The following is a 27,807-nucleotide window of genomic DNA, read 5'->3' on the forward strand; positions in this document are numbered from 1 at the left end:
ATAAAAACCATACCCCTAAAATACCCCCTCAACCCTACAGGCCCACCCCAGCTCCATGCCACAGGGTAATTGCTTGGAGATGCTTAGAGGAGAAGAAGAAGAGCTGGTTCTTATATGCCGCTTTTTCTCTACGCGAAGGAGTCTCAAAGCAGCCTTCCTTTCCTCTCCCCACAACAGACACCCTGTGAGGGAGTTGAGGCTGAGAGAGCCCTGATATTCCTGCTCAGTAAGAACAGCCCGGCTCACCAGATTAGCAGTCCGCACTCCTAACCACTACGTCAAGCTGGAGGGGCTGCACAGATGTTCCCTATCCTGGCCTCAACTAAACGCCTGGTGGAAGGGCTCTGTCTTCCAGGCCCTGAAGAACTGAGCTAGCTCCGACAAGGACCTTAGCTCTTACAGGAGCTTATTCCGTCAGGTAGGTGTGGGGAGAACTCCAAGGAGGGGCGGGAAGAGCCAGAGAAGAAGCGGAGGCATTTTTCCTTTGGATGATGAGAAGAATTTCTAAAGAGGAAGTTCCTGGATGGACCTGCCCATTGAGATACTGAAAGCAGAGGAGATCAGGGGTGGCCAAACTGTGGTTCTCCACAGGTCTGTGGACTTCAATTACCATGAGCCCCTTCCAGCATGCCATGGGCTGATGGTAAGTGTAGTCCACAGACATCTGGAGAGCCACAGCTTCGCCACCCTTGGGAGAGGCAGTCTTTTGGACTGAGCTGTCAATCCGGCGAGGAAAAGAGGCTGCTTGAAGATTGTGAAATAATGTGCCCTTTTCCATGACTCCGAGGAAAAGTGACCAGAAGACTTCCTTCTACTTTCGCCCTAAATTGAGGACTGCTGTTCATACCGGTTTGTTAAACTTCCTTGTCTGATTTTGCTGCTTCCCTCACTGTTTCAATAAATGCCATTTGTTTGTGTTCAGGTTTTGAACTGGGCATCCCGTGGCCAATAACCTGGCTCTTTTAAGGCAAAAAACGGGTCATGGCTGTTAAATGCCTCGTGGGTCGAGGCGGTACCAAAAGAGGGAGAGAAAACCCTCTGAGGGCCAGAGAGGCTGGAAGAGCAGCCTGTCGCTGGGAGGCCGCTGGTGCCTAGGTTCCCCAGAAAACCCAACGGAGCACTGCCTGGAAGTCAGCAGAAGCTACTCTGCCACCCCACCCGAGCTGCGTATTAAAAAGAGAAAAAGAGCTGGGTGTAATCTCCGTATTGGTGGCACCTCGCTCCAGATTTCCAGACAATCTCTTCCAGATGTTCCACACGTACGTTGAACAGCATGGGGTGGAAGACTAAAGATTAAAGGGAAAAACTAAAATGAATGGGAACGGAATGAAAAATATTATCCATTTCATTTCCCAGGTTTTTAAAAAAAATGTTTTCCCTTTTGTTCTAAAATCCAGTGGAGGTATTTTGCATTGGGTACATTGACTGAAATAGCATGTTGATGTCATAGAACGGTTACCGGTTTATTTGTCAGACTGGAACTCTCTCGCTGAAACCAGCACAAAAACGACAGGCTGTTCACATTTTGAAAACTGAACCTAGAATTGCTGGCCCTTGTCCCAGATCTCTAAAACTGGACAGGTCTGATGCCCTGAGGCGGTAAAAGAATACCTTCATATACTATGTTATAGTATTTGTCCTTTAAGACCACTGAAGTTTTATTCAAGGTACTAGAATTAAAGTCCATTGTAGCTGTAAATACAATGGACGCTAGCATGGGGGGAAGGACAGAATTTTCTGATTGGATTCCTATGAAGTACTTTAGGTTGAGAGTATGTGAGTGGCCCACAAGCACACCCCGTGAGTTTCCATGGCTGAGTGGAGATTTGAATCTGGGCATCCCCCATCATAGTCAGAAACTCTAGCTTAGACTGCTTCTGTTCAGAGGTTTCCTTCTGATCTGGCTTCCAAATTCAAGAAGGATGAGGAGGAGGAGAGCTGTTTTTTTGAACCCCATCTTTTACTACCCAAAGGTGTCTCAAGTCAAGACTGCTTACAATCACCTTCCCTTCCTCTCCCCACCCTATGAGGTAGGTGTGGCTGAGAGAGCTCTGAGGTGTAAATTCCCACTTCAGAGCTGGCTCCGTCAGCCCCCTGCCCACGCTCCCCCCTGCAAAGGGAAAGGCCTGGCGCAGCCTACTGAAGCCTCGCAAAGAGAAATACGTGCATCCTGATTGGCCCACTGTCCAGAAATGAAGTCCGGACAGTCCCTGCCCACTAAGGCCTTGCCCAAATATTTTAACAGTGCAAGCTGTTACAGATAAGCTTTCACATGCATGTATCTGACAAAGTGTGCATGCACACAAAAGCTAATACCTTGAATAATACACTGAAGTAACAGAGGCCGGAGCAGCCTGGTTTTATACCCTGCTTTTCTCCACTAGAAAGAGTCTCAAAGTGGCTTACAATTGTTCCTCTTCCTCTTCCCACAACGGACACCCTGTGAGGTAGGTGGGACTGAGAGAGATATGAGAGAAACTGCTCTGTGAGAAAAGGACTGTGACTAGCCCAAGGAGAAACCAAAACAAACGTCAAAAAATAAAAACAAACATACTAATGAAAAGAAAGGTGATCTAATTAAAACAAATCGAAAACAAGTGGAAAGATCTTTAAAAATGGAATTCAACAGAGAACTCCCCCCCCCCCTCGAGGCATGCTACTAGCTGAGGTTTAATCTGGAGGTGAATTTTTGGGTGCTGACGAGTTCAGATCTCAGTAGCTGGAAGCCAGGAACTGACTCATGCTTTAACCTTCAGAACTGCTGATTGCAACTTTAGCCACGCAATGTTGGGCAAGTCTAGCGTTTCAAGTTTCCTCAGGGGAAAAAAAAAGACTACTGTAATCTGGTGCACACTGAATAACACAGGACAGAAGGATCTGAGTTAACCTTTAAACAGCCATCCAGCCTCACCCTACATGAAAAACTTTGTAAGAGAATCATTGTTTAGGTTTGTAGGGGTGACCACCCTGTGGTATTTTTTTTTTCACATGGCTGAAAAGTTAGCTAAAGTCACCTGTGTGTATCAAGGGCGGGGGCTGCTCTTAATGCAACAGTGGGAATTGAAATTTCCCTGTGTTCTCCAAAGCTTTATTTTCCAGCGGAAGACCCTAAGAACAATGGCTCCAGTCGGACGGATACACTCATACACATGCATGCATGCGCAAACACACACAGTCCCGCTCGACCCAAAAGGCCCAACCAAATAATGCCCCCAAACATCAAACACATCCCCAACCCCGTGTAGCCATCTGCAGAAGTTTAACCCACTTCCTGGTTTTGCTTCGAGCAGCAACTGGCTTATGGTGACCCCATTTGGTTTTCAAGACTAGAGACTTTCAGAGTTGGTTTGCCACTCCCTGCCACTGCTCAGACTTCCCAGGTGGTCTCCCATCCAAGTACTAACCATGGCTGACCCTGCTTAGCTTCTGAGATCTGACGAGATCCAGGACAGGGAGCCAGTTTGGTGTAGGGGTTAGGAGTGCAGGCTTCTAATCTGGCATGCCGGGTTCGATTCCCCTCTCCCCCACATGCAGCCAGCTGGGTGACCTTGGGCTCGCCACAGTGCTGATAAAGCTGCTCTGACTGAGCGGTAATATCAATGCTCTCTCAGCCTCACGTCCCTCACAGGGTGTCTGTTGTGGGGAGAGGAAAGGGAATGCGACTGTAAGCCACTCTGAGACTCCTTCAGGTAGAGAAAAGCGGCATATAAGAACCAACTCTTCTTCTTCTTCTTCTTCTTCTGTTTTTTCTATAAAATTAAGAGTTGGGGATGCTAAACATCCTGGAGGGCAGGCTTTGTCAACTAGGGTTTCCTGAAACCCCGAGGTCTTTTGACAGCCCTGGAAGAGTTTCCCAAATCAATGGGGGTTAATTTTTTTGTCTATTTTTTAAATGTGTTAAAGATTTATCAGGTGATATGACCATATATGGCCATGTTGACCTGCCCCCCCCCTCAAAAACATGGCCAATGATGGGATGGGGAGGGGCCCAAGGTGAGCATGTACACAGCTATTGTTCCCAACCATATTCTGCATGATTGTCTCACTTCTGGGGCTTCTGAAAGCCTGAAGAAAGTGCTAGGGGTTTCTCAACGGTAAAAATATTGAGAAAGGCTGCTGTAGGGGCAGATTGGAAAATTAAAATGTCCCAGGCCAACGGGAAAGACACGAGGGTCTTGTTTGGTTGCAGGCAACCTTATCCCCTCTGTCTGAGTCAAGCAGCTCCTGCCTTTTGTGGACATGGGGAAGATTCCTAGGAAATTAATGAGCCACCCATCCCATTGCCCCCTGGCAGTATGAAAACATTGGGCAGGCCATGTCTGCTGCCAGTGGAGATGCAATAAAGGGAGAGGGAAATGTTTTCTTGCAGCCAGGATGATCTTATCAAGCGCTCGTCTATTGAACAGGATTTTTGTAAGCAGTGCAGTGAGGGTTGCCAACATCCAGGTGGTGGCTGGAAATCTCCTGCTCTTCCTACACTTTAGGATTCTATGATATGCTGCAGAACTTTATGAATACTGTGGTGCTGTTTTTAGTGACTGTGGGAATGGTCCCAAGTCTTGCCCTCTCTCAGCTAGAGATGTAGTCAGGAACTACTTTCCTATCAAGTATGTTAGTTCTTAAACAAACCTTTATCTGTTTTTAATCAGGTTGTGCACCATTACTGTGTCAATTGCTCTGCCAACAGAAAACCCTACAGCATAAGTCAGCTGCAGCTTGACGGCACTTTCCAACCACAACCACTATAGAGGACCAGCTGATTGGGGCCCATCACTGCTGCCACACTGGATCCAGCCCTGACTGGTGCCCCTCCTTCCAAATTACATCATGTTAAATCTGGCAGCCCTGTTTTTGCTGTGAGAGCAATAACTACATAGATTCTGAGCAGTGGTGTCACTCTCTCCTCGCTCTGCTTTGCTGCAAAGTTACTTTTTATAGTTCATGTTTAGGCTACGCTGGAGTGAGCCAAGAAGGGAATGAACGGCCACAGCCAATGGAGGAAACAATTACAACAATTGTTTCGGGCATGTAAAACAAGTCAGCTCCAAAACTATTCATCTTGAAAGTTATTAAATAGAGTGAATAAACCCTTTTAAACCAAGAAATTTACACTGGCTTGTGGAATATAAAAGCAATGATACACCCACTAAACCAGCTTAAAAAAAAAAAAAGTTCAACCAACATTTGAGTGATGTTATAACATTATTCTACATTCCTAGTGGTATTTTTGGCGGCTCTTGGGAAACAAATTCAAGTGGGCGGCTGTGTTGATCTGAAGCAATAGAACAGAGTGTGAGCCCAGCGGCACCTTTAAAGGTAAAGGTATCCCCTGTGCAAGCACCGGGTCATGTCTGACCCTTGGGGTGACTCCCTCTAGCGTTTTCATGGCAGACTCAATACGGGGTGGTTTGCCAGGGCCTTCCCCAGTCATGACCGTTTACCCCCCAGCAAGCTGGGTACTCATTTTACCGACCTCGGAAGGATGGAAGGCTGAGTCAACCTGGAGCCGGCTGCTGGGATCCAACTCCCAGCCTCATGGGCAAAGCTTTCAGGCGGCTGCCTTACCACTCTGCGCCACAAGAAGCCCTTAGCGGCACCTTTACGACCAGCCAAATTTAATTCTGGGTAGAAGCTTCCTATCTGTGGAAATGCGCATGAACGCAAAAGGTTCTGCCCAGAATTAAACTGGACTCAAACTCTGTTTTCTTGGTAAGAACGTGGTCTTTGTACATGCTCAGAACTTCTGTCTTTTAAAAATAATTTTGGTTATTGTTTTGATATTTATTTATTTTAGATTTTTATACTGTCCTTCCATATGGCTCTGGGTGGTTTACATATAACATCATACAACATGTAACATGATTACATAGAACACTGCAACAAATATAATATGTTTTTAACAAATAAAGAAGATATTTAACTTTATTCTTTTATTCCCTCCTATATGTAAAGGCTAGAGCCTCTTGTGGCGCAGAGTGGTAAGGCAGCAGACATGCAGTCTGAAAGCTTTGCCCATGAGGCTGGGAGTTCAATCCCAGCAGCCGGCTCAAGGCTGACTCAGCCTTCCATCCTTCCGAGGTCGGTAAAATGAGTACCCAGCTTGCTGGGGGGCAAACGGTAATGACTGGGGAAGGCACTGGCAAACCACCCCATATTGAGTCTGCCATGAAAACGCTGGAGGGCGTCACCCCAAAGGTCACACATGACTCAGTGCTTGCACAGGGGATACCTTTACCTTTACCTTTATATGTAAAGCTCTCCCTGAAGAAGCTCAATGTTGAATGTGCAAGGGCTATCAAAATTTGGAATAAAATTGTCTTCCCACTGCATCATTGTTAGAATCATAGAATCATTGAATAATAGAGTTGGAAGGGATCTCATGGGTCATCTAGTCCACCCCCCTGCACAATGCAGGACACTCACAACCCTATCGCTCATGCAATGTAACTTGCCACCCCTTTGAGCTTTCACAGAATCAGCCTCTCCGTCAGATGGCTATCTAGCCTCTGTTTAAAAATTTCCAAAAATGGAGAACCCACCACCTCCCGAGGAAGCCTGTTCCACTGAGAAACCACTCTCTCAGGAACTTCTTCTGGATGTTTAGACGGAATTTCTTTTGAATTAATTTCATCCCATTGATTCTGGTCCATCCTCTATATGGCACCCTTTTAAATACTTGAAGATGGTTATCTGATACCCTCTCACTCATCTGTTGTTGGTTTTTTTTGGGCGGGGTTGTCTGTTTGCCCTGGACCAAAACATCTATTGAACGATTTATAAATGAAAAGTTCTGGATAAAAGTTAGTTTGCATGTCACTAAGTTCAACAATGAATGAAGGTTGTTTGTGGTTCGCTAAATTCAGCAATGAATTTAGGGAAGCAGAACTGTTCATTCATGTTCACCATCATGATTTCATCCGGCCATTCAACATCCAGGCCTCTGCATTAGAGGAATGGAGGCTTGAGCAACCCCCCAGTTAAAACATGCTGCGTATGACCAACTGGAAGCATGTTCAGAGAAGCTGAGCTCCCTACTCCTCTGGGTAGAGAAAAGTGGCATATAAAATAAGATGACCAGATTGTCCCACTTTTGGAGGGACATCTGGGGGTATCTGGCCAATTGTACTTATGTTGAAATTAAATATATATATATTACAATACTATTTTTGCATTCTATGTGTTCTATGAAACTTTTTGTTGCTCCATATAGACTAAATTTTTAATCAAGACCCCCCCCCCGCCCCCGGTCAATGGTGTCCCGCTTTACCAATGTTGAAATCTGGTCACCTTAATATAAGAACCAACTCTTCTTCTGAGGAAAACCGAGGAAACCAGGTGCCTACTCTGCTCAGACTCAAGAACCTCAGGGACCTCAAACAATGATTAGAATCTGATGGTAGTGAACAAAGTTGACAGGAAGAAAGCTGATTCTTTTGAAATGGGGTGGGGGTGGCGGTGGAGGAGAGTTCATGAATACTGTGGACGGCCAAAAAGACAATTACATGCCTGGCCTAAGTGTAGGGTTGCCAGCTCTGGGTTGGGAAAGGCCAGGAGACTTTGGGGGTGGAGCCAGGAGTAGGCGGGATTTGGGGCAGGGAGGGACCCCAATTGAGTATAATGCTTTGGAGCACCTCCCCAAGCAGCCATTTTCTTCAGGGAAATTGATCTCTGTCACCTGGAGATGAACTATACTTCCACGGGAACCCCAGGACCCACCTGGGAAGGGGCATCCCTACCAAGTGTGAAGGAAAGGAGGGAGGGAGAATGGGCTCCCCAGCCAGCCAGCTAACCTGAAGAAGAAGAAGAGTTGGTTCTTATATGCTACTTTATCAGAAGGAGTCTCAAAGTGGCTTACATTTGCCTTCCCTTCCTCTCCCTTGCTCATGGGCTGGATAACAGGCTAGTTTCGGCACATGGGCCTTATGTTTGACACCTCTGAGATGCCTGCCTTGCCTAGGCTATTTCAGTAAGCCTGATAGTAGGGCAGCCCCAAGGAAATATGCTGGGTGGGGCAGGACAAAAAGCTGAGGGTGTTGACCAGGAGGTATTTTGCACGGAGCCAAATAAAACAGTTTAAAAAATAACCAGTTTAGACCGCTGTATTATCCTACAATCATTGTTCAACATTGAATATAGTGTGTTGAAAAACTACGCTGCAATGCTATCTGCATGGAACAATTCATAGCCCTGCCCCCTGTAGTTTTGCCATTGACATGCTTTGTTCTCTAATGCAGTAACTAATCTGCATAACCAAGGAGCTTCTCTGCATGACTAATAGAATGCATGGATGGGTGAAAAGCTTCTTAGAAACAACGCTTAAAAGACGCTTAAAGCACTGAAGAGGCAGTTCACCATGCAGAGCAAAATCAATTTTGCGGAGTAAATTCACTCCTGTGCAGATATCAAAAACCACTATGTATTTAGTGAGTTTTCATCAGCTTTTCCATCATGCAGAAGGGGAGCTTCCTACAGCCCAGGAAGCCTACCACACACCTTGTCATGTTAGAAAGGCCAGGTCCTTGCTCATAAAGAGTCTGTTCCCTAGGGGAGACGCAGCTCAGTTCTCTCTGAGCACCAATAAATAACATGCAGCCTGCCTCTTTTGTACTGCAAAGGCAATTTCCTCTACCCCGGCCCCCATTCTCTAAACGTTACATTGAAAAGAGAGAGAGAGAGAGAGAGAGGAAGGAAACACACACAGAGATTGGGTGAGATAAAAAATCTGACAAGATTGGAGAAGTCACAGCAAAAAGCCATGTGTGTGATAAGAAGAAGAGTCATTTTTTATACCCCTCTTTTCACTGCCTGAAGGCATCTCAGAATGGATTGAGATCACCTTCCCTTTCCTCTCCCCACAACAGACACCCTGAGAGGTAGGTGAGGCTGAGAGAGCCCTGGCAGGGCTGCTTGGTCAGAACAGCACTATCAGGATTGTGAGTAGCCCAAGGTCGCCCAGCTGGCTGCATGTGGAAGAGGAGAAGGGAATCAAACCTGGCTTGCTAGATTAGAAGCTGCTGCTCTTAACCACTACACCACGCTGGTGGAACCTGGAGACCTCCCAAAATTATAACCATTGTCCAAAATACAGAGATCAGTTCCCCTGGGGGAGGGGGGAAGTAATGGCTGCTCTGGAGAATGGAGCTCCCAAATTTCCACAAATTTCCCAACTAGGTTGCTATCAGTTCAGTAAGCTTCCCTGGTCCCCCATTGCGGAGAAAGGTACCAATGATTCTTTTCTCCTCCTTTTTTCTCCTCACAACAACCCTGTGAGGTAGGTTAGACTGACAGTATATGTTGGGCCCAAGGTGGGTAGTCAAACCTAGATCTCCTAAATACTTGTCCAACCCTCGTAACTACCACAGCACACTGGCTTTTTCATTTATATAATATTCATATTATTTTTGCCTGGTCCTTGTTTCCTTTTTGTTTCCTTTTTTCCTCAGTTGTTTCCTTTTTTCCTCAGCTGGGGGATTTCGGTTTCAGGTACTTTGGATCGACGTCACAGCTGTCCAAATCTGTGTGAGTACATGCAGGTCTCCCAGGTAGACCTCATAGCACCCCTAGACAATTTCAGGCTAGGAAAATTATTTATTTTTATATTTGTATACAACTCTTCCTTGATGGCTCAGGGCAGTTCATGTTGGAAGTACCCATTTTTCACTACCTGAAGGAGCTTCAAAGCAGCTTACAATTGCCTTTCCTTCCTCTCCCCACAACAGATCCCCTGTGAGGCAAGTGGGGCTGAGAGAGCTCTAATAGAACTGCTTTGTGAGAACAGCTCTGGCAGAACTGTGATGAGCCCAAGGCTGCATGTGGAGTGAGGAATCAAACCCGGTTCTCCAGATTAGAAGCTGCCAGTCTTAACCACTGCACCAAGCTGCTTCTCTTAGCAGACAAAAGGAGCAGAGCTGGAAAGAGCCACAATAAACAAAGAAAAAGGAGGAAAGGGACATTCAAATTGAAATTACAAGGAATTAAAAGGTCTGAGCCCTTACAGATGGAAGAAACAAACCCAGAATGATCTACATCATGATGCAGATTCACATCCCAGGAAGCAGAAGGCTTTTAAATCAACAGTCCTGGTAGAATGGACAAGACAAAACAGGCTTCAGGAGGAAAAGGCGTAAAAATATTCCCTGTTCAGAGAACCATGGTGTTCCCCTGGAATGAAACAGGAACTCTCTGTGAACACAGATGGTGGCTGAGCTGTCTACCACCAAAATCCTTGCGCTTACTTTTCAGGCAACCCCATAACTTTTGATACTTTGAAGTATGCGTGTGTCTCCCACTCCCAATGAACTATGTAGGAAAATGCTAATCTCCTTGTTTTTTCCTCTAGCTCAGACTGTTTCCTGACGGCCCTACAGGGGTTTCCCAAATGGGTGCGAGTTAATTTTTGATATATTTGTTAAAATTTGTTAAACTTTAATCAGGTAATATGACCATATAGGGTCATGTCAACCCCCCCTCCAAAAAAAATGGCCAATGATGGGGCTGGAGGGGGTGGGAAGGGGAGGGGGCCCTGGGTGGGTGTGTACACAAATGTGCTTCCCAACCATATTCTACACAATCGTGCCACTTCTGGGGCTTCTCAAAGCCTGGAGAATGTTTCAGTGGGATTGAGAAAGGCTGCCGTAGCTAAATTCAGCAGTGGTACTCAAGAGAAGTGGAAGAAGAGAAAGTCATGTGCTGGCCTGCAAACCTTCCCCCCCCCACCCATTGGAAAACAGCAGCTCAAATAGAGGCGTCTGGTGTCAAGCGGTCCTTAATTCTCAGATCTGCACACAAAGGAGGCCTCAGAGCACCTCACCAGAAAAGCCAAAGGGCAGCCTACTCAAGCACTTTATGTTCAGCGGGAGAAGCAATTAAATAAATAAACTCTAAAAGGTTTGAGTATGACTAATCCCATACCAACGAAAACGCACAGGTCGTGCTATGGCAGCCATAGGGTAGTGCTGTCTACAGAAGCAAAAAGATCTGACTCTGGTAGTGGTAGAGGAAAATGCTGTCAAAATGAAGAAGAGTTAGGTTTTATAATCCACTTTTCATACCTGAAGGGGTCTCAAAGCGGTTTATAATGGTCCCCCCCCCATAATAGGCACCCTGTGAGGTAGGTGGGGCTAAGTGATCGCTGACAGGACTGCTCTGTGAGACCAGCTCTAACAGTACTGTGACTAGCCCAAGGTCACCTAGCTGGGTGCATGTGGAGGAGTGCGGAATCAAATCTGGCTCTCCAGATTAGGGGCTGCCACTTGTAACCACTACACCAAGCTAGCTCAACTCATCAGGGTTGGGGACTCCACTGCCTTATGGGGACTCCACTGCATTTTCATGGCAACAGACATTCAGAGGTGGTTTGCTTTTGCTTGGCTCTGCGTAGGGACTCAGAACTTCCTTGGTGGTCTCCCTATGACGTGCTGACCAGGACTGATCCTTGGCTGTTTCTGCCCTCACAATTTATTTCCGTTGTCAATCCTGCTGAATTCAGATCGATGTGAACCCGTGACTTTCTTCATAGTTTTCCCCAAATTGAAACAGATGTTGCATTCTACAGTTAATTGTCTGCCTGCTCTCTCATTCCCGCTTGGTTGGGAAAGCTAAGGGGGGGGGGAGGGAAGTAGTGGTTGCGAAGCTCCAGCTGGCATTGAAGGAACACAAGGCTGGAGAGGGGTTTATTTCCTGCCTTTTGTCTCCTCTGCAGCCAAAGCAAGGGGTTTGTGTGGATGGAGCATGAGGCTGCTTGTTTATTTTTATTTTTCTGAGTGAGTAAGGGGGTGGTGGAGTGGGGGAAAGACAAGCTGAAAGGCAAATCTCAGCACATCAAAATACGGGCCTGGGGCATATAGAAATGAGGGCAAAAATAAGTCTTTTGAGGGAATGGCAACTGGGAACCAGACAGTATCTGAATTATCCCCTGGCCAATCAGCGACAGACTACCATGCTACATCAGCATTGGAGGTGCAGAGGATGCAAAGGAAGTTAATCCGGCAAAACGCAGAGATCTACACTTAATACTGGGGCTTTCCGAGCGGTTTTCTCAAATGTAGCAAGTTATATCGGCTCCTGGATATCGCGGGGAAAAGATAGTGTCACCGCAGATCAATCATGGATGTTGCAGAGGGAAAATTTAAAGCACTAAATATCAGCGTGGAAATCAAATACAGTGTAGATGATTTTTTTTTTAATTCGGAGCCACCGGGGGGGGGGGGGGAGCCCAATGCAGATCCGTCTGTGGTTAGCATCTGAGATCTGAAGAGATCAGGGTAGCTGAGGCCATCCAGGTCAGTCCAGTTAGTCTATTGCAGGCATAGACCAATTAAAAGGACATCTCAATAAGGGTTTATCTCTAGAGCACACTTTCTCAACCAGGTTTTTATTGTGAATATGTTAGCTGCCACAAGGAGTGGCAGTATAGAAATTCAATTCTAAATAAATAAATAACAAATCCCTCAGTATCTCTCCTCCAGTGGTGGAGCTGCACATCTTACCAGCATGAAAGGGGTCTTTAGCAAGTGAACATCTAAGTGCCTCAAGTACGCTGCTTTCACAGGGGTCATGAAAAAAGGTGCGCTAGACGTCATGCTAACCCTCCATATTTTGAACCCCATGTTTTGTTATGAATTTTACCTGTGCCTTATTTTGAACTGACAGAGCATGAGGTGAAAGGCCCACTTTTCCTAAATTAGCCCTAGTCACCCCCAGCCATTTGGGTTGAAACGCCATCCAGGTCAGCACAGGTTAAGTGGGATGTTATTTACCAGATGGTGGTAATAAATAAGCCGTAAAAACCTTCAGCTTTTCCTCCAAGGAAGCCTCTGTTAAAGATAGGACAGGATTGTTTTTTTCTCCAAACCTGTTCACGTCCCTCCTAGAATCAAGGGAAAACATCTACAGGTCCCCCCTCAGACGCCTCCTCCATGGCCTACAACAGTCTGACCTCTCTGGGGATTTATCTAAGTTGATGTTCGTGTTATATTACTGTTGACTTAATTCATTGATATTATGTTAATTTAAACCACTGTTGGATTATTGTTGATGCTATTTTGACTATGTTCTATGCTTAGGTAGTTCCATGTAATACCCGTAAAGTTGTATGTAAACCACCCTGAGCCATTTGGGAAGGCAGTATAAACAAACAAACAAACAAATAAATACAATATCTATAAAACAATAATAAAAACAAGCCAGTTTTTACAAAGTTCCTCCTTAAAAATGTTGGAATATATAAGATCTCTAGTGTGCAGGATTCAAAAACATATGAAGAATATCCTGCAGGGGGCATCAGAGGAGATGTTTATTTAGCATAGTTAGATTAGGAACTTTCTGATATTGTTCAAATATTCTCCTCCTATATCCTGATTGACTCATTTGGAGACTTCTTGTTACTTTGAACACACTTCCTCTCTGCTTGCCTGCAGGCCAGGCTGAATGAAGACAACAGAACAGTTAGACAGGAGGGACTCCCTCTTCTCACTTTCTAAGTTGTTTCTCTTCTAAATAAAACTGTCTTCTTTTCAACAGATTGGTGCTTCGTCCCTTTGCATATTCAAACTCTGCCTACAAAGAAATGGATCACAGACACATTTTAAACCAATTTGGTTTAAATATGATTGTGACACAGTCTACTGATGTAACAGAAATGATTTTTGCTATATATTCCCTGTCATGTAAGGAGATCATAGTCTGAGGAACAGTGCTTGCACTCGAAAGATTACACCCTGAATAAATCTTTGTTGGTCTTAAAGGTGCTACTGGACTCACATTTTAAACCAGTAAATAACAAATCTCAAAAATCATAAATAATAATACAATATCTATAGAACAATAGTAAAAACAACAATGTTTTCAAAAAGCCCTTCCTAAAAAGTGTTGAAAGATGCAAGATCTGTAATACGCATGACTGGTTTTGTGGAAGGACAGAAGCATCAAGTGTTTCCTCACGTCCTCTGGTAAATTGTTCCACCAGTTAGGATCTCCAGCTGAGACAGAAGCTTTCTATCAGAGAGAGAGATCCTGCTTAAATAACAACCTGAAACAGACACAACAAGAGACAGTACTGTTGGTATCTGGGTCCCAGGATACGAAGCTCTTGAAAAATCATAACCCAGAAACGAACCAGCAGCCAATGAAGCGGCATCCTAGAGATCTAAATCAAGACTTGCTTACAAGTCCTGTTGAAAACCCCACAGGAATGAACCGGATCTATTTCAATCTATTTCAAAGCAGTTCTACAAATTTTGCTGACAACGATGCTTAAAAAACAGAGCATTCTTTAAAAAAAACTGCCCTCCAAATCACCACTCTGCATTGCTTTTTCAGCCACAGGAGAAGGATATGGGTAAGGACCGGAACAAATTACCACGGGGGAAAGGACTCAGCCCCCCATCCTGTGGCAGACCATCCTGTGCGGTCAGGCTGATTTGGGGTCCCCCCCCACAGAGGGAGAGGGTACAGAACGTTCGGCTCCTCCCCAATTCCAGATTGTCCAGCAACTCAACGACACCCAGGAGTCGATAAACAACCGAAGCTTGTAATCAGCTGGTAACTCAAGTGTCAGAGCCGACAGGCCTCACCAATAAAGTCAGTGTGTCAACCGGAAGGCCTAACAGCTCATTCAGCTGAGAGTCAGAGAGCAGAGGGGAGAGAGAAGGGTGTGGGCAGAGTTGATTTATTCATGTATTTATGTTTCGATTTTTATTCCGCCCTTTCTCAAAAACGCTCAGGGCGGATGACAATCTCCATAAAGTGCATAAATTCTAAAAACGGACAAAAATAAAAATTTAAATTGGTTCAGTGCCTTTAAAACACTTTAAAATTACACAGCCAATATGGCCTTTAATACTGGTGTGTGTGTGTGTGTCTACTTAACATAGTCCTTACTGAGAAGTATACCTTGGTGGAATATAAGAAGAGTTGGTTCTTATATGCCGCTTGTCTCCACCAGAAGGAGTCTCAAAGCGGCTTACGTTCGCCTTGCCTTTCCTCTCCCCACAACAGGTACCCTGTGAGGTAGGGGAGGCCTGATATTACTGCTTGATCAGAACAGCCCAAGATCTCCCAGACAGCCAGGTTGGTGTAGTGGTGGTGGTGGGGGGGAGGTGTGTGTGCCGGTGCGTCAGTCGGCACACACATAGAGGCAAGGAGCTCTGCACTCCCCCACATGCAGCCGGCTGGGTGACCTTGTGCTCACCACAGCGCTGATAAAGCTGTTCTGACTGAGCAGTGATATCAGGGCTCTCTCATCCTCACCTCCCTCACAGGGTTGGTCTCTTTTGTGGGGAGAGGAAGGGGAAGGTGACTGTAAGCCGCTTTGAGACTTCTTCGGGTAGAGAAAAGCGGCATATAAGAACCAACTCTTCTTCTTCAGCAATATCCGGGCTCTCTCAGCCTCACCTCCCTCACAGGGTGTCTGTTGTAGAGCGAGGAAAGGGAAGGTGACTGTAAGCTCCTCTGAGACTCCTTCGGGTAGAGAAAAGCGGCATATAAGAACCAACTCTTCTTCTTCTTCTTCTTCCCCCCAGCTGCCTGCATGTGGGGGAATGGTCAATCAAATCCGGCTTGTCAGATTAGAAGTGGAATAGCTGGCAACTAGATATTGCTGTAGGCCTCAATCATAGGCCCAACAGAAGAACTCTGTTTTACAGTCCCTTTGGAATTCTCCCTGATCTTTTGCGGCAGAGTGTTCCACCAGGCTGCAACTATGGCTGTGAATGGCTGGTTGAGGCCAATTTGATCTCCCTGGGGCCAATTTGATCTCCCTAAGCACCAGGCTGCTTAAAGAACAAAATAGTTTTTATTTGTGAAGAGATACGACTATGTATAGAACAAGGAGAGACAAGACCTAACTATCTCGTTTCTTCTCAGCTGCTGTTCTGGAGGCAAACAGGAAGGAAACGTGCTCAAAAAGCAGGAAGTCTCCTGTTGAGCCACTCAAAACACCGGTGGAGATCATTTGAAAATAATTGGGAAGTTCCTATCCTATCTATGCTAAATATACACCTCCTCTGATGCCCCCTGCAGGACACCCTTTATATCCTGTTCTGTTATGCACACTGCAGACCTTGCATAGCCCAACAGAGGGAAGGTGGGATGCAAAACATAGAAGCCACGTTGGATGACAGTGAGAAGAATGGTGCTATGTGAGCGTCAATGAGCAGTAATGGGAAACTTCCCATGAGGCCACTGGTAGTTATTACTATGCCCTTTGATTATTGACAGAACCAGCAAGAGCTGAGAAAAGTTGCATGGTTAGGACTGTATAATTTTTCAATTCAACCGTCACCCTTAGGTCCTATTCTTGCATTAAAATCACCTGCTAAGAAGAACGAGCTATTCAAAAAGTTAATTTTATCAAACATTTTGTCCAAGAAGAATCAAGTCATCCCAAACTGCAGTGCCGGGGGCGGCGGGGGGGGGGGGGAGATAGCTGTGTTTTAAAGGGGTCTTACAGTTAATTTTAAAAGTTCTCTTGTATATCCATTCTACAAAAGAACACGCTAAATATATTACAAATCATATATATATTTAAAGAACATATGTACAGTTATGCTGTAACAACTGTGCCATTCCCGTTTTATTTTAGAAGCTAATTACAAAGTATGTCTACAAGGCTTCAGCTGTGTAACATCTGCAAAACGTTCAAGAAATCCGATTAAAGCATCTTCGGAGTAAATTATATGGCTGCTTTTCCAGAGTACTGCAAATTAAAAGCTACGTTTGATGTCACCGTAGGATATTTACTAACAGGTAATTACGTTCATTGCAAGTCTGACCATGTAATTTTCCTATTAATCATTCCTTTTTCCTAAAATGGTTCCGCACCGCATAACCTGGTTTTCTTACAAAACACTTTGACAACATGAAACTGGTCTTGTGGTTGGTTTCTTCTGCAATGTAATTTAGGTCAAGTGCATACATGCTCCAGCATAAGCGGCCAGCCTCCTCCCTAAGGATCCAAGAATGTGCAGCTCCCATTACAACTGGTTTCAACAGCTCTCATGCCCGGGATAAAGCCGAGAGAGCCCATCAGTACCTCCCTGAAGAATCCCTGGTATAGCCCAAGGCAAAAGAGTCATTCTTCACTATCGGACTGATACGGAAATGGAGGGGGTGGGGCTCCATGGAATAAACGGGCAGGGCCATCCCCTGAATTCTTGGAAAGGTAACACTTCTGTCGTTTTTGAAGGTATCGTGGGGCGGAAACTGTTTTTCCGTTTTGTTGTTGTTATTGTAAAATGAGAAAAAACTGAAACAGTTCCTTTTTTATTTAAAAAATTCAATTTTTGCAACACCCCTTCTCCACCAAGTTATCAAACCTAAACTTGTTGTACTGCTTTATCATAAAACGTATCATTTATAACTTAGTATATAAAGTTGTACTATTTGAAGAAGAGAAGAAAAAGAGTTGGTTCTTATATGCTGCTTTTCTCTACCTGAAGAAGTCTCAAAGCAGCTTACATTCGCCTTCCCTTTCCCCTCCCTACAACAGACACCCTGTGAGGGAGGTGAGGCTGAGTGAGCCCTGATATCACTGCTCAGTCAGAACAGCTTTACCAGTGCTGTGGTGAGCCCAAGGTCACCCAGGTGGCTGCATGTGGAGGAGGAGTGGGGAATCAAATCCAGTTCACCAGATTAGAAGTCTGCACTCCTAACCACTACACCAATAGGCCAATTTGGCATATTTATAAGTAGAGATGAGCAGGAACTGGAAAATTCCAGTTTGGTTCGGGGCGTATGCAAACCGAACACCTGAACTGAACCTAACCGAAACCCCCGAAACAAATCGGCCAGTTCGGGACGATCTGAGCCAGTTTGGTCTTAGAAATGGGAGGGAAGTGAAATAGATCGCTAAAATGGCTGCCAGCCATTTCGGGTTGACAATGACATCACACATTCTCCCCAAAATCTGTTTTCTCCTGACATTCACTAAGGCAGGGCTGGGGGGACCCCCAACTATGTGTCCTGTTGGGGAAATGTTATGTTTTTAGGGGAGCCGGAATGATTTCTTCGTGACCCCCAGAACTTGCAACTCAGATGTGATTGTGGCATGCTCCCAACATGTGTGGGACTCCAGACTGTGTATTCGTACTCCATAACATGTGACAAGGAATTTTCTTCTTCTTCCGGAGATCATAAAGTTCTTACAGCCCGATACCTCGTTCCAGTAATTTCTTCAGAGTGGCTTTTAAAAAGAGAAGAAATTTGACCCAACGATAAGATGTTCAGGAATGCGGTTTTGGTGACCAAACACAACCGCCCTTCTGGTAATTGTGCTTTAGGAGGGCTCTATTTAAGTGTCCGGGCTCAGTTTCTAAAATTACTGCTTTAGAAAATGACACAAAGGTTATCTTCAAGTTAACCCCTCAAGGTAGCAGGAGCCTTGAAATGGGCCATTCCAGATGCGTTGTTTGCACCTGGAATCTTCGCCTGTTTTCCAGCTAAGCAGTTTTTCCGTGTACCCAGCTCTTTTTAATAGTTAGGAGGTCTTTTGTGGTTTCATCACAAATCTGCTTTGCTTTGACCGGCCTTCCCTTGGGACCAAGCAAAATACAACACAGACAGATGCTGGTAGGTATCACCAATGGGGACCCTGCATCCAGTCACTGCTTAACTCTTCTCGCAAGCTGTTTTCCCAGGGAACAATTGCAAACACACTGCAGCATTGTTTTCATGAGAGGGGGAAAAGATCTGGACAGAGATCTGACCCAGTGAAAGACCATTATGAAAAGGGTTGCACTGACATGGATGGAGCTACCACTGAAAAGGCCCTGCCTTTTCTACCTACCAAACTAACTTGTTTGACTGAGGGGGCATTTATTTATATACATTTGTCTGTCTCCAGATTTCTCGTTTTAATTTCTTTTCTAAAGGCAGACAGAGGAGAGCTGTTTTTTATACCCCACTTTTCACGACTCGTAACACCTTTCCCTTCCTCTCCTCGCAAGAGACACACTGTGAGGTAGGTGGGGCCGAGAGAGCTCTGGAAGAACTGTCACTGGCCCAAGGTCACCCAACTGGCTGTATGTGGAGGAGGGGGGAATCAAACCTGGTTCTCCAGACTAGAAGCCACTGCTCCTAACCACGCTGGCACTCAAGATATAAGAATTATAATTCTGCACAAAGGATGAAATGCTTACCAATGCCCTGAGGTTGGTTCTTCGTAATGCCTCCTGGTTTCAGAAGCTATAGGAGGAAAACAGAATTCATTTTAAATAACCATCCGAATGAACAAATTATAATGTCGAGATTGTGGCTTGTATTTAAGTCTCTGGAAGACCTTGTATGAGGACCAGCCTGGTATTACGCTAACTGGGCAGAACAGAACCTGCCAAAACTAACCAGTGGGGACAAAGACTCCCTGGTGATAATGTTAGCTTTAGCTTTGGAGTTCAACAGCCTGGCAGTGACAGGAAGGAGGTTAGCCTGGTTAAATATTTCAGGAATTCCATCCATCCATTCTGACCAGACAACTCAAGATCTTCCGTGTCCCTGTTAATGAATTATCTTCCAAAGGCCCTGTCAAGAGTAAAGGGTGCTGAAAGAGACTGGCCGGCTGGCCGGCTGTTAGTTCAGTGGCATTTACTTTGACCGGAGCCCGTCCTTCTAAAGGGCAGGCCTTCAACTGTCCATGGACTGTTTTCATTTAGAAGGTATTCCAAACAAAGAGACAATTGAAGGCAGCTGAGATGAGATGGTGGCTCAACACACACACACACAAAATGCTCATGCCAGAGGATTGCTAAGAAAGCGAAGAGGACTAAAAGGATTTGCCACTGAACACAAGAGAAAGGTTCTTTCCCTGCTGAATAATTCAAAGCAGCATCTCTAGCAGCTGAAGCCTCCCGTGAAGATAGATTCAAGTGGGTAGCCGTGTTGGTCTGAAGCAGCAGGAGAGATTTAGGGGCATTTCCCACGGCTTAAAAATAGCACAATGGTTGCTGATTGAAAACGCTACTAATTTGCCATAACGCACGACGTCGTAAACAATCTGCAACAATCCTGAAACCGACCCGCAAAAAGCGCTTCGTTGTAGCGCTTCTAGGGGAATCCAGAAAACTGGATTCACCCTCCGGATAGCGATACACTCCTGCAACCAATCTGCAACAGTAGCGCTAAAGACCTGTGCGTTACCATTGTTGCGGGTTCTTCAAAGTCCCTCCTCCCGAGCCTGTCCTCCAAACTTCCGGCGAACTGTTCGCCATTTTTTTTTTCTCCGAGCGAGCGGGGATCTACGAGGCAACGGGACAGCGACTGGCTTTCAAGCACGATCACTTTCGGAAATTCTGCCCGGACACCACAAGAGTTTTTCACAAGCACAGTGGCACACACCGTCACGTTCCCAAAATTTGCCCAAAGCTTAAAACCCCGTCTACCATCGGCCAGTCCTAGCGGAGTCAACGTACAGGGAGCATTTTAAAAAATTTTCCTCTGAGCGTGCCAACGAACATTCGCCGTTCGCAGTCTCCTGCTTAGCTTAGAGGGGTTCAATAGACATGATTCGTGGTGATTTCATGAGGGGCGGCTTATGTGTAGTGGGTCTTTGTGTGGTTCCCAGTGCGTGCTTGTGCTTGGGTGCGGACAACCCCTTCCATTGGCGGCTAGACCTCCGGCAAGCGGAGTTGCCGTCCCCCGTTCATTTTAAAAAATTTTCCTCTGAGCGTGCCAACGAACGGTCGCCGCTCGCAGTCTCCTGCTTAGCTTACAGGGGTTCAATAGACATGATTCGAGGTGATATCATGAGGGGCGGCTTATGTGTAGTGGGTCTTTGTGTGGTTCCCGGTGCGTGCTTGTGCTTGGGTGCGGACAACCCCTTCCATTGGCGGCTAGACCTCCGGCAAGCGGAGTCGCCGTCCCCCGTTCATTTTAAAAAACATTCCTCTGAGCGTGCCAACGAACGTACGCCAGTTACATGTCATGTTTGGTTGATTTATGCTGTGGCTGGTGAATATTATTGGGGAACTGCCGAGTACTGCCGCACTTGCTCTCGGTTGAACACCGGCATGCGTTTGTGTAATGGCGGACATTTTCCTAAAATGGCTCCCGCTGCATGTTCAAACTGCTCTTCTCGCGTGTAAACGAATACGCGCATGCGTTAAGTCAAACAACAAGGGCGCCAATCTGGCCATTAGGAGCAGATCCTGTTCCCGCGCGAGGAGTTTTGAACGTGACATGTGACCTGATGTGGCCAATGTGCGTGTCCCCTGCTGCCCTCCACCAATCAGGAGCCGGCTAGTCCCTTTGTCTTTGTGTGCGGGAAGGTATATGATCCGTTGCACCCTGCACCTCCCACCACCATTTTGCTCAGCTACTAGCAAAAGCAACATGGAATCGTCTTCTCAAGCCTCGTCCGTCCCTGCAACCGGCCGTGGCCCAACTTGGAGGGACGCGGAGATCAGGGACCTGATCGGGATTTTCTCGGAGGAGAAAATCCAGGACGCGTTCCAGTCCTCCCACAGGAATAGGGAGGTTTTTGAACAAGTGGCTATTAAGATGCGCGCCCTGGGCCACAACAGGACCGGCCTTGAATGCCGGTCGAAGACGAAGACAATGAGGGCAGAGTACATGAGAGCCGTGAACCATAACAAGGGTTCCGGCAACGAAAAGGTGACCTGCCCCTACTTCGAGGAGCAGCGCCAGCTGTACGGGGACGGGGAAGGATCCGGCAGGCCGAAGCGCGTCGGCCGGAGCCTTAAGGTGGTTCGGAAGCCGGCTGCCCCGGTCGAGGAACCACCCGCTGAGGAGGATCCCGGCGAGGGAACCTCCTCCAGCTTTCGCCCTCCACCCCCCGTCCAGCAACGAGCCGCGGAATCGGTAACGCTGGACCTGATCGCCATCGTTCCTGGGGAGCCAGAGGAGGCTCCTGAGCAAACGCCCCTTGCCTCCGGTAAGTGATTTTCTTTTTATTTTATATTTCCTTTTAAGCAAATGTGTGTTCTGACGTTTGGGCATCGTTTTCTCGTGTGTTCGTTGCAACGCATAATACGGTAGGCTGTGGAGAGCTTGCTGTGGTTACTATTTGAAACGGTTTTAATTTTATAATTTTATAATTTAATTTTTAAAAGATTTTAAAAGAAGGTAGGCTGTGGAGTGCTTGCTGTGGTTACTATTTGAAACGGTTTTAATTTTATAATTTTATAATTTAATTTTTAAAAGATTTTAAAAGAAGGTAGGCTGTGGAGTGCTTGCTGTGGTTACTATTTGAAACGGTTTTAATTTTATAATTTAATTTTAATTTTTAAAAGATTTATTAAGATGGTTGGCTGTGGAGTGCTTGATGTGGTTAGTATTTGAAACGGTCATGTTTAACCAACAGCCCCAAAATATTTGCAGCATGCCTCGCCCATAGGCCTTCTGCAGTACTTTGGCTCACAACTTTGGGAGCTTGCTTTGTGGTTCATGGTGTATGCTTGCTCGTTTTTCACTATTTTCTGCTCTTGTCCACAGAGACACAGTTGCCAGGGACGGGGCCCCTAGAGTCTCCAGCAGCACCTGACGTGGATAGTGATTCGGGGGCATCAACTAACATTGGTAGGTATTAGTAAAAATAGGGGGGGGGGCTGTTTTAACTGCTTTGTGCTTTTCTGTTTGTGCAGGGCAGCAGCACTGCTAAGAGAAAGAAGAGAGTCCCTCTGCGTTGCTGGTGTAGGCTTTGAAGCTGGCTTTGCCACCCTTTGGTCCTAGATCTGTTTTTTTTCCTTTTTTTGCAGATTTCATACCCGGAACACAGGAGGAGGAACAGCCTAGGGTGCTTGGACCTCCTGCCCGGCGCAGGCGGATACAGATTCAAGATGGTGAGCGTGCATGACCTGTTCCTTTCGAGCCATAGCTGCAGGACAATGTCGCTAGGCACTAACCATGTGCTCCCTTTTAATTGTTGAGAGTCCTGCTGTGCAAGTAGGCAAAAGTAAAAGCACACCATGGGCAAACAAACAATAGCCATGTGCTCGCCGGGGATTGTTTAAATTCTTGGCAGGAAAACACGGGGACAAAAAAGAACACCATGTCCACCATGGTGTGTTTTGACTTTTTGGATGTTACTAACAGTTTTGTTTCTCATTTTTTGCCAACAGAGGTTCTTTCAGATGAGGAGGAGGAACCACCCCTGGCTCCAGGCAGCCCACCACCTAGAGGTGCGCTCCCAGCAGAGGAGAGGCTTACGAGGGAACGCGGCAGGCTGAGGCGCGTCTCCGTCTTGACAAGCGTGGGAGAGAGGCTCCTTGAGCACTGCTATGAGGAGTCACGGCGTGCCGCGGCCGCTGACCAAGCCATGCTCACACTCATTGCCCAGGAGGGGAGAAAATTGAGGGCAGTCCTTAGAGAGACAAACCAAATCCTACGCGAAGGCGTGGAGGAGGTGCGTCTGATAAGGAGACTCATGGAGAGGGCTGTAGCGGTCATGGAAAGGGCCTACCCTCCACAAATCGCCCCCCCACCACCACCCACACCAACACCACCACTTCCAGCACCCACCCCACCGACTCCCTCTCAGAATGCCTCCACCCAAACAAGAAGGAGGACTATTCTCGGAAAGAGAAAAATAAAACCAGCAGACAAGTACTCCCCCTCCTAGTTTTGCCCACTTTTTCTATTTCATGTTATCTGTGTTTTGTTGTTTGTTGAATAAAGTTTATATTTTTGACTCTGTCTCTGTGTACCCTACTGTAGAATCTGCAAGGCTGAAAGCGGCCTCTCTAGTGATTGTGTATATTGTGGTTCTGCTGTGTGGGTTGGAGGTTGGAGGGGTGTTAGTTCAAGGAGTTTTAGGAGTGTGGTGTGGGGTTAAATATGTGCGAGTTTAAGAAGTCACACTGGAGTCTTGTTATAAAATTTGCAATAACATTTTATTTTAAAAAACATTTTAACAGGGGAAAAACATTAGGGAATGAAACTTGGAGCCCCACCAGCACCACCACCCCCCACCCCCCTGGAAAACCAATTTTTTTTAACAAAAGTATACATTTAACAGGGGAAAAACATTGGGGAATGAAACTTGGAGCCCCCCCCCCCCCAACCCCTACCCCAAAACACAAACAGGAAACAAAACTCAGGTCCCACCGCTCCCCTCCCCAGCCCCTTCCATCGCCCTAACTCTCCTGCACAGCCGTCCCACGGTCCCCCTAACTTTGCGCCGGAAGAGCTCTTCGTCCTCCTTCTTCTTAACTGTGGGGAGGGAGAAAAAGTACACATTAGTACCACACATATTTTCAAATTTCTTTAGTTTACATGCATACACTTTTAAGTGGCCTTAGCCACAGTGTGAGAAGAGTTGGGCAGTGGGGAACATAACCTACGCTCTTCCGCCTCCCTCTGTTGCCTGTGCTGCTCAATCTCCCCTTTCAGCTCCGCCACTTGAGCCTCCAGGGAAGTAACTCTGGCCTCCATGGCACGCAGCCTTGCCTCCACAGTTTCAGCTATAGAAATCAAACAAAGAATTTGATCACACTCCAAAAGGAAGCATCACATCAGGCTCCCATATGGCTCCGTGTGGGTACACACACATGGGTCTCCCTCACAGACATAAAACTCTCACCTGCAGCCTGTCCCGAGGTGGAAGGTCCCTCTTCCTCCCCCTCCTCACGCTCAGGTGCTGTTGCCAGCTTGGATGGTGATTGTGTGGCTGGGCAAAGAAAAAGACAAATCATAATTAAAAGCACACAAAACAGAGATGAAACACAGCTGGTGGACACACCACAGTTAGAGTCTAAGCGCATAACCAAAGTGGTTCTACAGTACTGGCTGGCTAAGTCTGAGGGGGTTGACAGCATCTAAATACTTTCTCGAATTTCATTGGGGACAGTAGGGGAAAGAGGCAGCTAGTCATTCCATGCATGTTTAAGGGCAAAACACAACGAGGGCAGCACTCACCCATATGCCTCCTCATGTCCAGGGGGGGCTTCCCAGCCTTCTCCCATATTTTCACCATCTGGTCGTGGAAGACCGTCCTCCCACTTGGCTGCGGGATCCCCCCCCACTGTTCCAGACTGTTTAGGAAGTCCAGCTTAAGGCGCTTGAATTTTGTCCGGACCTGCTCCCAGGTCCGGACATAGCCCCTCTCCCTCAGCTTTGAAGCCAACACCAGGTAGGCACCCTTGGTGTGGCAATGGGTGCTGGCCATTAGGCGGCCAACACTTTTTGATTGTAGCACCAGCTCCAGAAGTGCCTCAGCCTCGGCGCGCTGCCAGAAGGAGCCCTTCCGTGGCTTCGGCATCTTCGGAATGACGGTTAGGGAACGAACGTGCGTTGCTCCGATCGACCACCCCGTTTTTTAAATGTATCAAAGCTGCCCACCAATAAAATTATTCCTTGGAACATGAGTGGATTGATCCTCCGGTTTGACAGGGGTCGCCAATACTTCCTGGCTACCCGCCTCCCCTAACTTTCCCCATTCAGCGCTTCCGTATTGTGTTTGTCAATTTCAGTGGGGAGTTAGCATTTAGGGCTGTCAAAGTGCTTTTGGACCAGAGAATCCCCGTTTTTTTGCTGGCAAAGTACACAAACCGCACAAGACAAGGTTAAACAAAGAACACAAAACTTTATTCAACAACAGAGTAGGAAAAACAATTAAACACGCCTCCTGTTTCTGTAGATGTGGGTGGCTATGGCGTCCCGAACCTTGCACCCCTCAGCATATATCCTTTTTCTCCTTGCTTCAGGGATGTCCTGTGTATCCTGAAGGACTACAGGTTCAGGTTCGTCCTCAGGGAAGGGGATGTTATGTCCCTTGTCCTCGCATATGTTGTGCAAAATCACACATGCGATTATCAGCGGAGTCACATTGTCAATATGTACATGGAGTCGTGACATTAAACAACGGAACCGTGACTTCAAACGTCCAAAGGCACGCTCCACTACATTCCTTGCCCGGGAGTGACTGAGGTTGTAGTGGCTCTGCACGTCCGTCCTTGGCCGCTTGTAGGGAGTCATGAGCCAGCGTCGTAATGGGTAGGCTCCGTCCCCGAGGACCAACGCCGGCACACGCACGCCCTCAATGGTGGCGGTGGGGTTTCCTGGAACAAAGACCCCTTCGTCCATGGCTTTCCTGAGGTTGGATTCCCTGAAAACAAGGGCATCATGCCTCCTGCCACTCCACCCCACCTCGGCATCGATAAACCGGCCGGAGAAGTCCACTGTTCCTTGCAGGAGAACAGAGCAAAAGTCCTTCCTGTTCCCGTACTCTTTTATGCTTCCCCCGGGGGCACGGATAGGGATGTGGCTTCCATCGACGGCCGCAAAACAATGCGGGAATCCAAGCCTGGCAAACCCGTCCATACTCTGGAATAAGGGAAAGAAAAGAATATAAGCCATGGCATGTCAGCGTGGGGTGTATCGCGTCTTCGTTGCTGACCTGTCAAACAAGAAAAAAAATTTAAAGGGCAAAGGGGATGGAATGACACTCACCGCTCCAAGCCGGTCTCCGAGGCACACGACTTTGCTGAACAATTCCGCCTCCATGGCGAGGCAGAACTCCTTAAGGATATCGCCAACCGTAGTGACTCCGAGTCCGAATTGCTGGGCTACTGTCCGGAAGTACTGAGGGGTGGCCAAGTACCACAATGCGGCAGCCACCCTTTTTTCAACTGGAACGGGGCGCCGCATGCCAGTGACTTGCCTCTCCATGCGTCCACGTAGAGCCTCCACGAGTTCAAAAAATGTCCCCCTCGACATCCTGAAGTTGGCAATCCAGTGGTCATCATCCCAGCGAGTCCACACAAAATTCTCCCACCAGTCAGAGGATCGTTCGTCCACCCAGAACCGGGGGGGGAACCGGACCTCTGCCAGAGCTTGCCAGCGTTTCTTGGCCGCCATGGTTACCCTTACAGAACGTCTTCTGCTGCTGGTCAGCGTTCCGGCCACCCGTTCTCGGTACTCCGCGATAGCATACGTCCGACGCGACAAGGCGGTATTCATGCGCTGGACCACCGCGAGCATGTAAGCCAGCAATTGAAAAATAAGCCTCTCCATTGCAACGTTGACCTGTGCTGCGGGCAGTAGGCTACGCAAACAAAAGAGTGAGGCCGACCGCGTGTCTGCCCAGGTGCATATAAGCAGGTAACCTGTGGGCGTGTACTGTGGGCGGGGATTAACCAATCAAACATGTCAATGCATCTGGTTCCTAGAAAACAATAGAAAACACGTTCCAAGGGCGCCAATGATCGGACGATAACGCGTTGCTACGGGGTTTCCTGGGTTTTTTAAAAAAAAAGGGAACCCCGACAAGTTCGGCTTCAGGGTCGAGGTCAAAGGTGTGCCTGCAGTTTGATTGACGGGCACGGGAGGCCAGAAGCGCTAAAAAGGGACCTCCTTTGTAGCGATAAGACGGAGAACCGGAAGCCTGTGGGTTACGAAAGTGGCGAGAAGTGAAAGTGCCAAATTCCGCAAAAACCGCAGCTGTGCGTTACGGGCACGGCTAGTTACATTTCGCTACTTGAAGTAGCGCTTTCACAAACGGCAACCAAATAGCAACTTTGAGCTCTGTGCGAAATGGCCCTTAGAGTCCAGTGATCTTAAAGGTGCTGAAGCCCGGGAGGAGTTAATTACCTTGCCAACTTCCTATCCCAGCCTTTAAAAAACCTTTTGACCGTGGAGAAACCTCTGAAATACTTCTCAGGCTTCATGGAACTCTGGAAGCAGCGACACGCCCCTTCAGAGAAGTGGGTGGGGAAATAAGGTGCATGAGCCAGCCAATCAATCGACCATTTCCTGTTTCCATTGTGGAGAAAGAGATGAGGGCCTATTCTGCAAACAATAGATAATGCACTTTCAATGCACTTTAGAAATAGATTTTCCTGTTCCGCACAGGAAATTCCA

The 27,807-nt window shown here is 46.9% G+C and overlaps 1 protein-coding gene and 2 long non-coding RNA genes across 4 annotated transcripts; 1 reads left to right on the forward strand and 2 right to left on the reverse strand.

Annotated features, from left to right (window-relative positions):
• The first annotated feature begins 92 nt into the window (after positions 1-92).
• LOC143825458 (uncharacterized) lies at positions 93-23,638 on the forward strand. 2 transcript variants are annotated; one of them, XM_077313491.1, is made up of 5 exons: positions 93-849; positions 16,583-16,746; positions 22,444-22,527; positions 22,707-22,790; positions 23,070-23,638. In XM_077313491.1, exons 2-5 carry the CDS (start codon positions 16,677-16,679, stop codon positions 23,567-23,569), a joined length of 738 nt encoding a protein of 245 aa, XP_077169606.1. In that variant the 5' UTR covers positions 93-849; positions 16,583-16,676; the 3' UTR covers positions 23,570-23,638. The 2 variants fall into 2 exon arrangements, with proteins under 2 accessions (XP_077169606.1, XP_077169613.1); XM_077313498.1 differs by lacking the exon at positions 93-849 and having other exon boundaries at positions 16,496-16,746.
• LOC143825476 (uncharacterized) lies at positions 18,040-27,619 on the reverse strand. The gene is made up of 3 exons (XR_013226955.1): positions 27,538-27,619; positions 19,137-19,182; positions 18,040-18,181 (listed from the first exon to the last, which is right to left on the reverse strand). It is a non-coding gene; the product is annotated as an uncharacterized LOC143825476 (long non-coding RNA).
• Positions 24,034-27,527, reverse strand: LOC143825484 (uncharacterized). The gene is made up of 3 exons (XR_013226956.1): positions 24,530-27,527; positions 24,291-24,410; positions 24,034-24,159 (listed from the first exon to the last, which is right to left on the reverse strand). It is a non-coding gene; the product is annotated as an uncharacterized LOC143825484 (long non-coding RNA).
• Positions 27,620-27,807: the final 188 nt, after the last annotated feature.

This window comes from Paroedura picta, chromosome 1 (assembly GCF_049243985.1).
Source record: "Paroedura picta isolate Pp20150507F chromosome 1, Ppicta_v3.0, whole genome shotgun sequence".
Lineage (NCBI taxonomy): Eukaryota > Metazoa > Chordata > Lepidosauria > Squamata > Gekkonidae > Paroedura > Paroedura picta.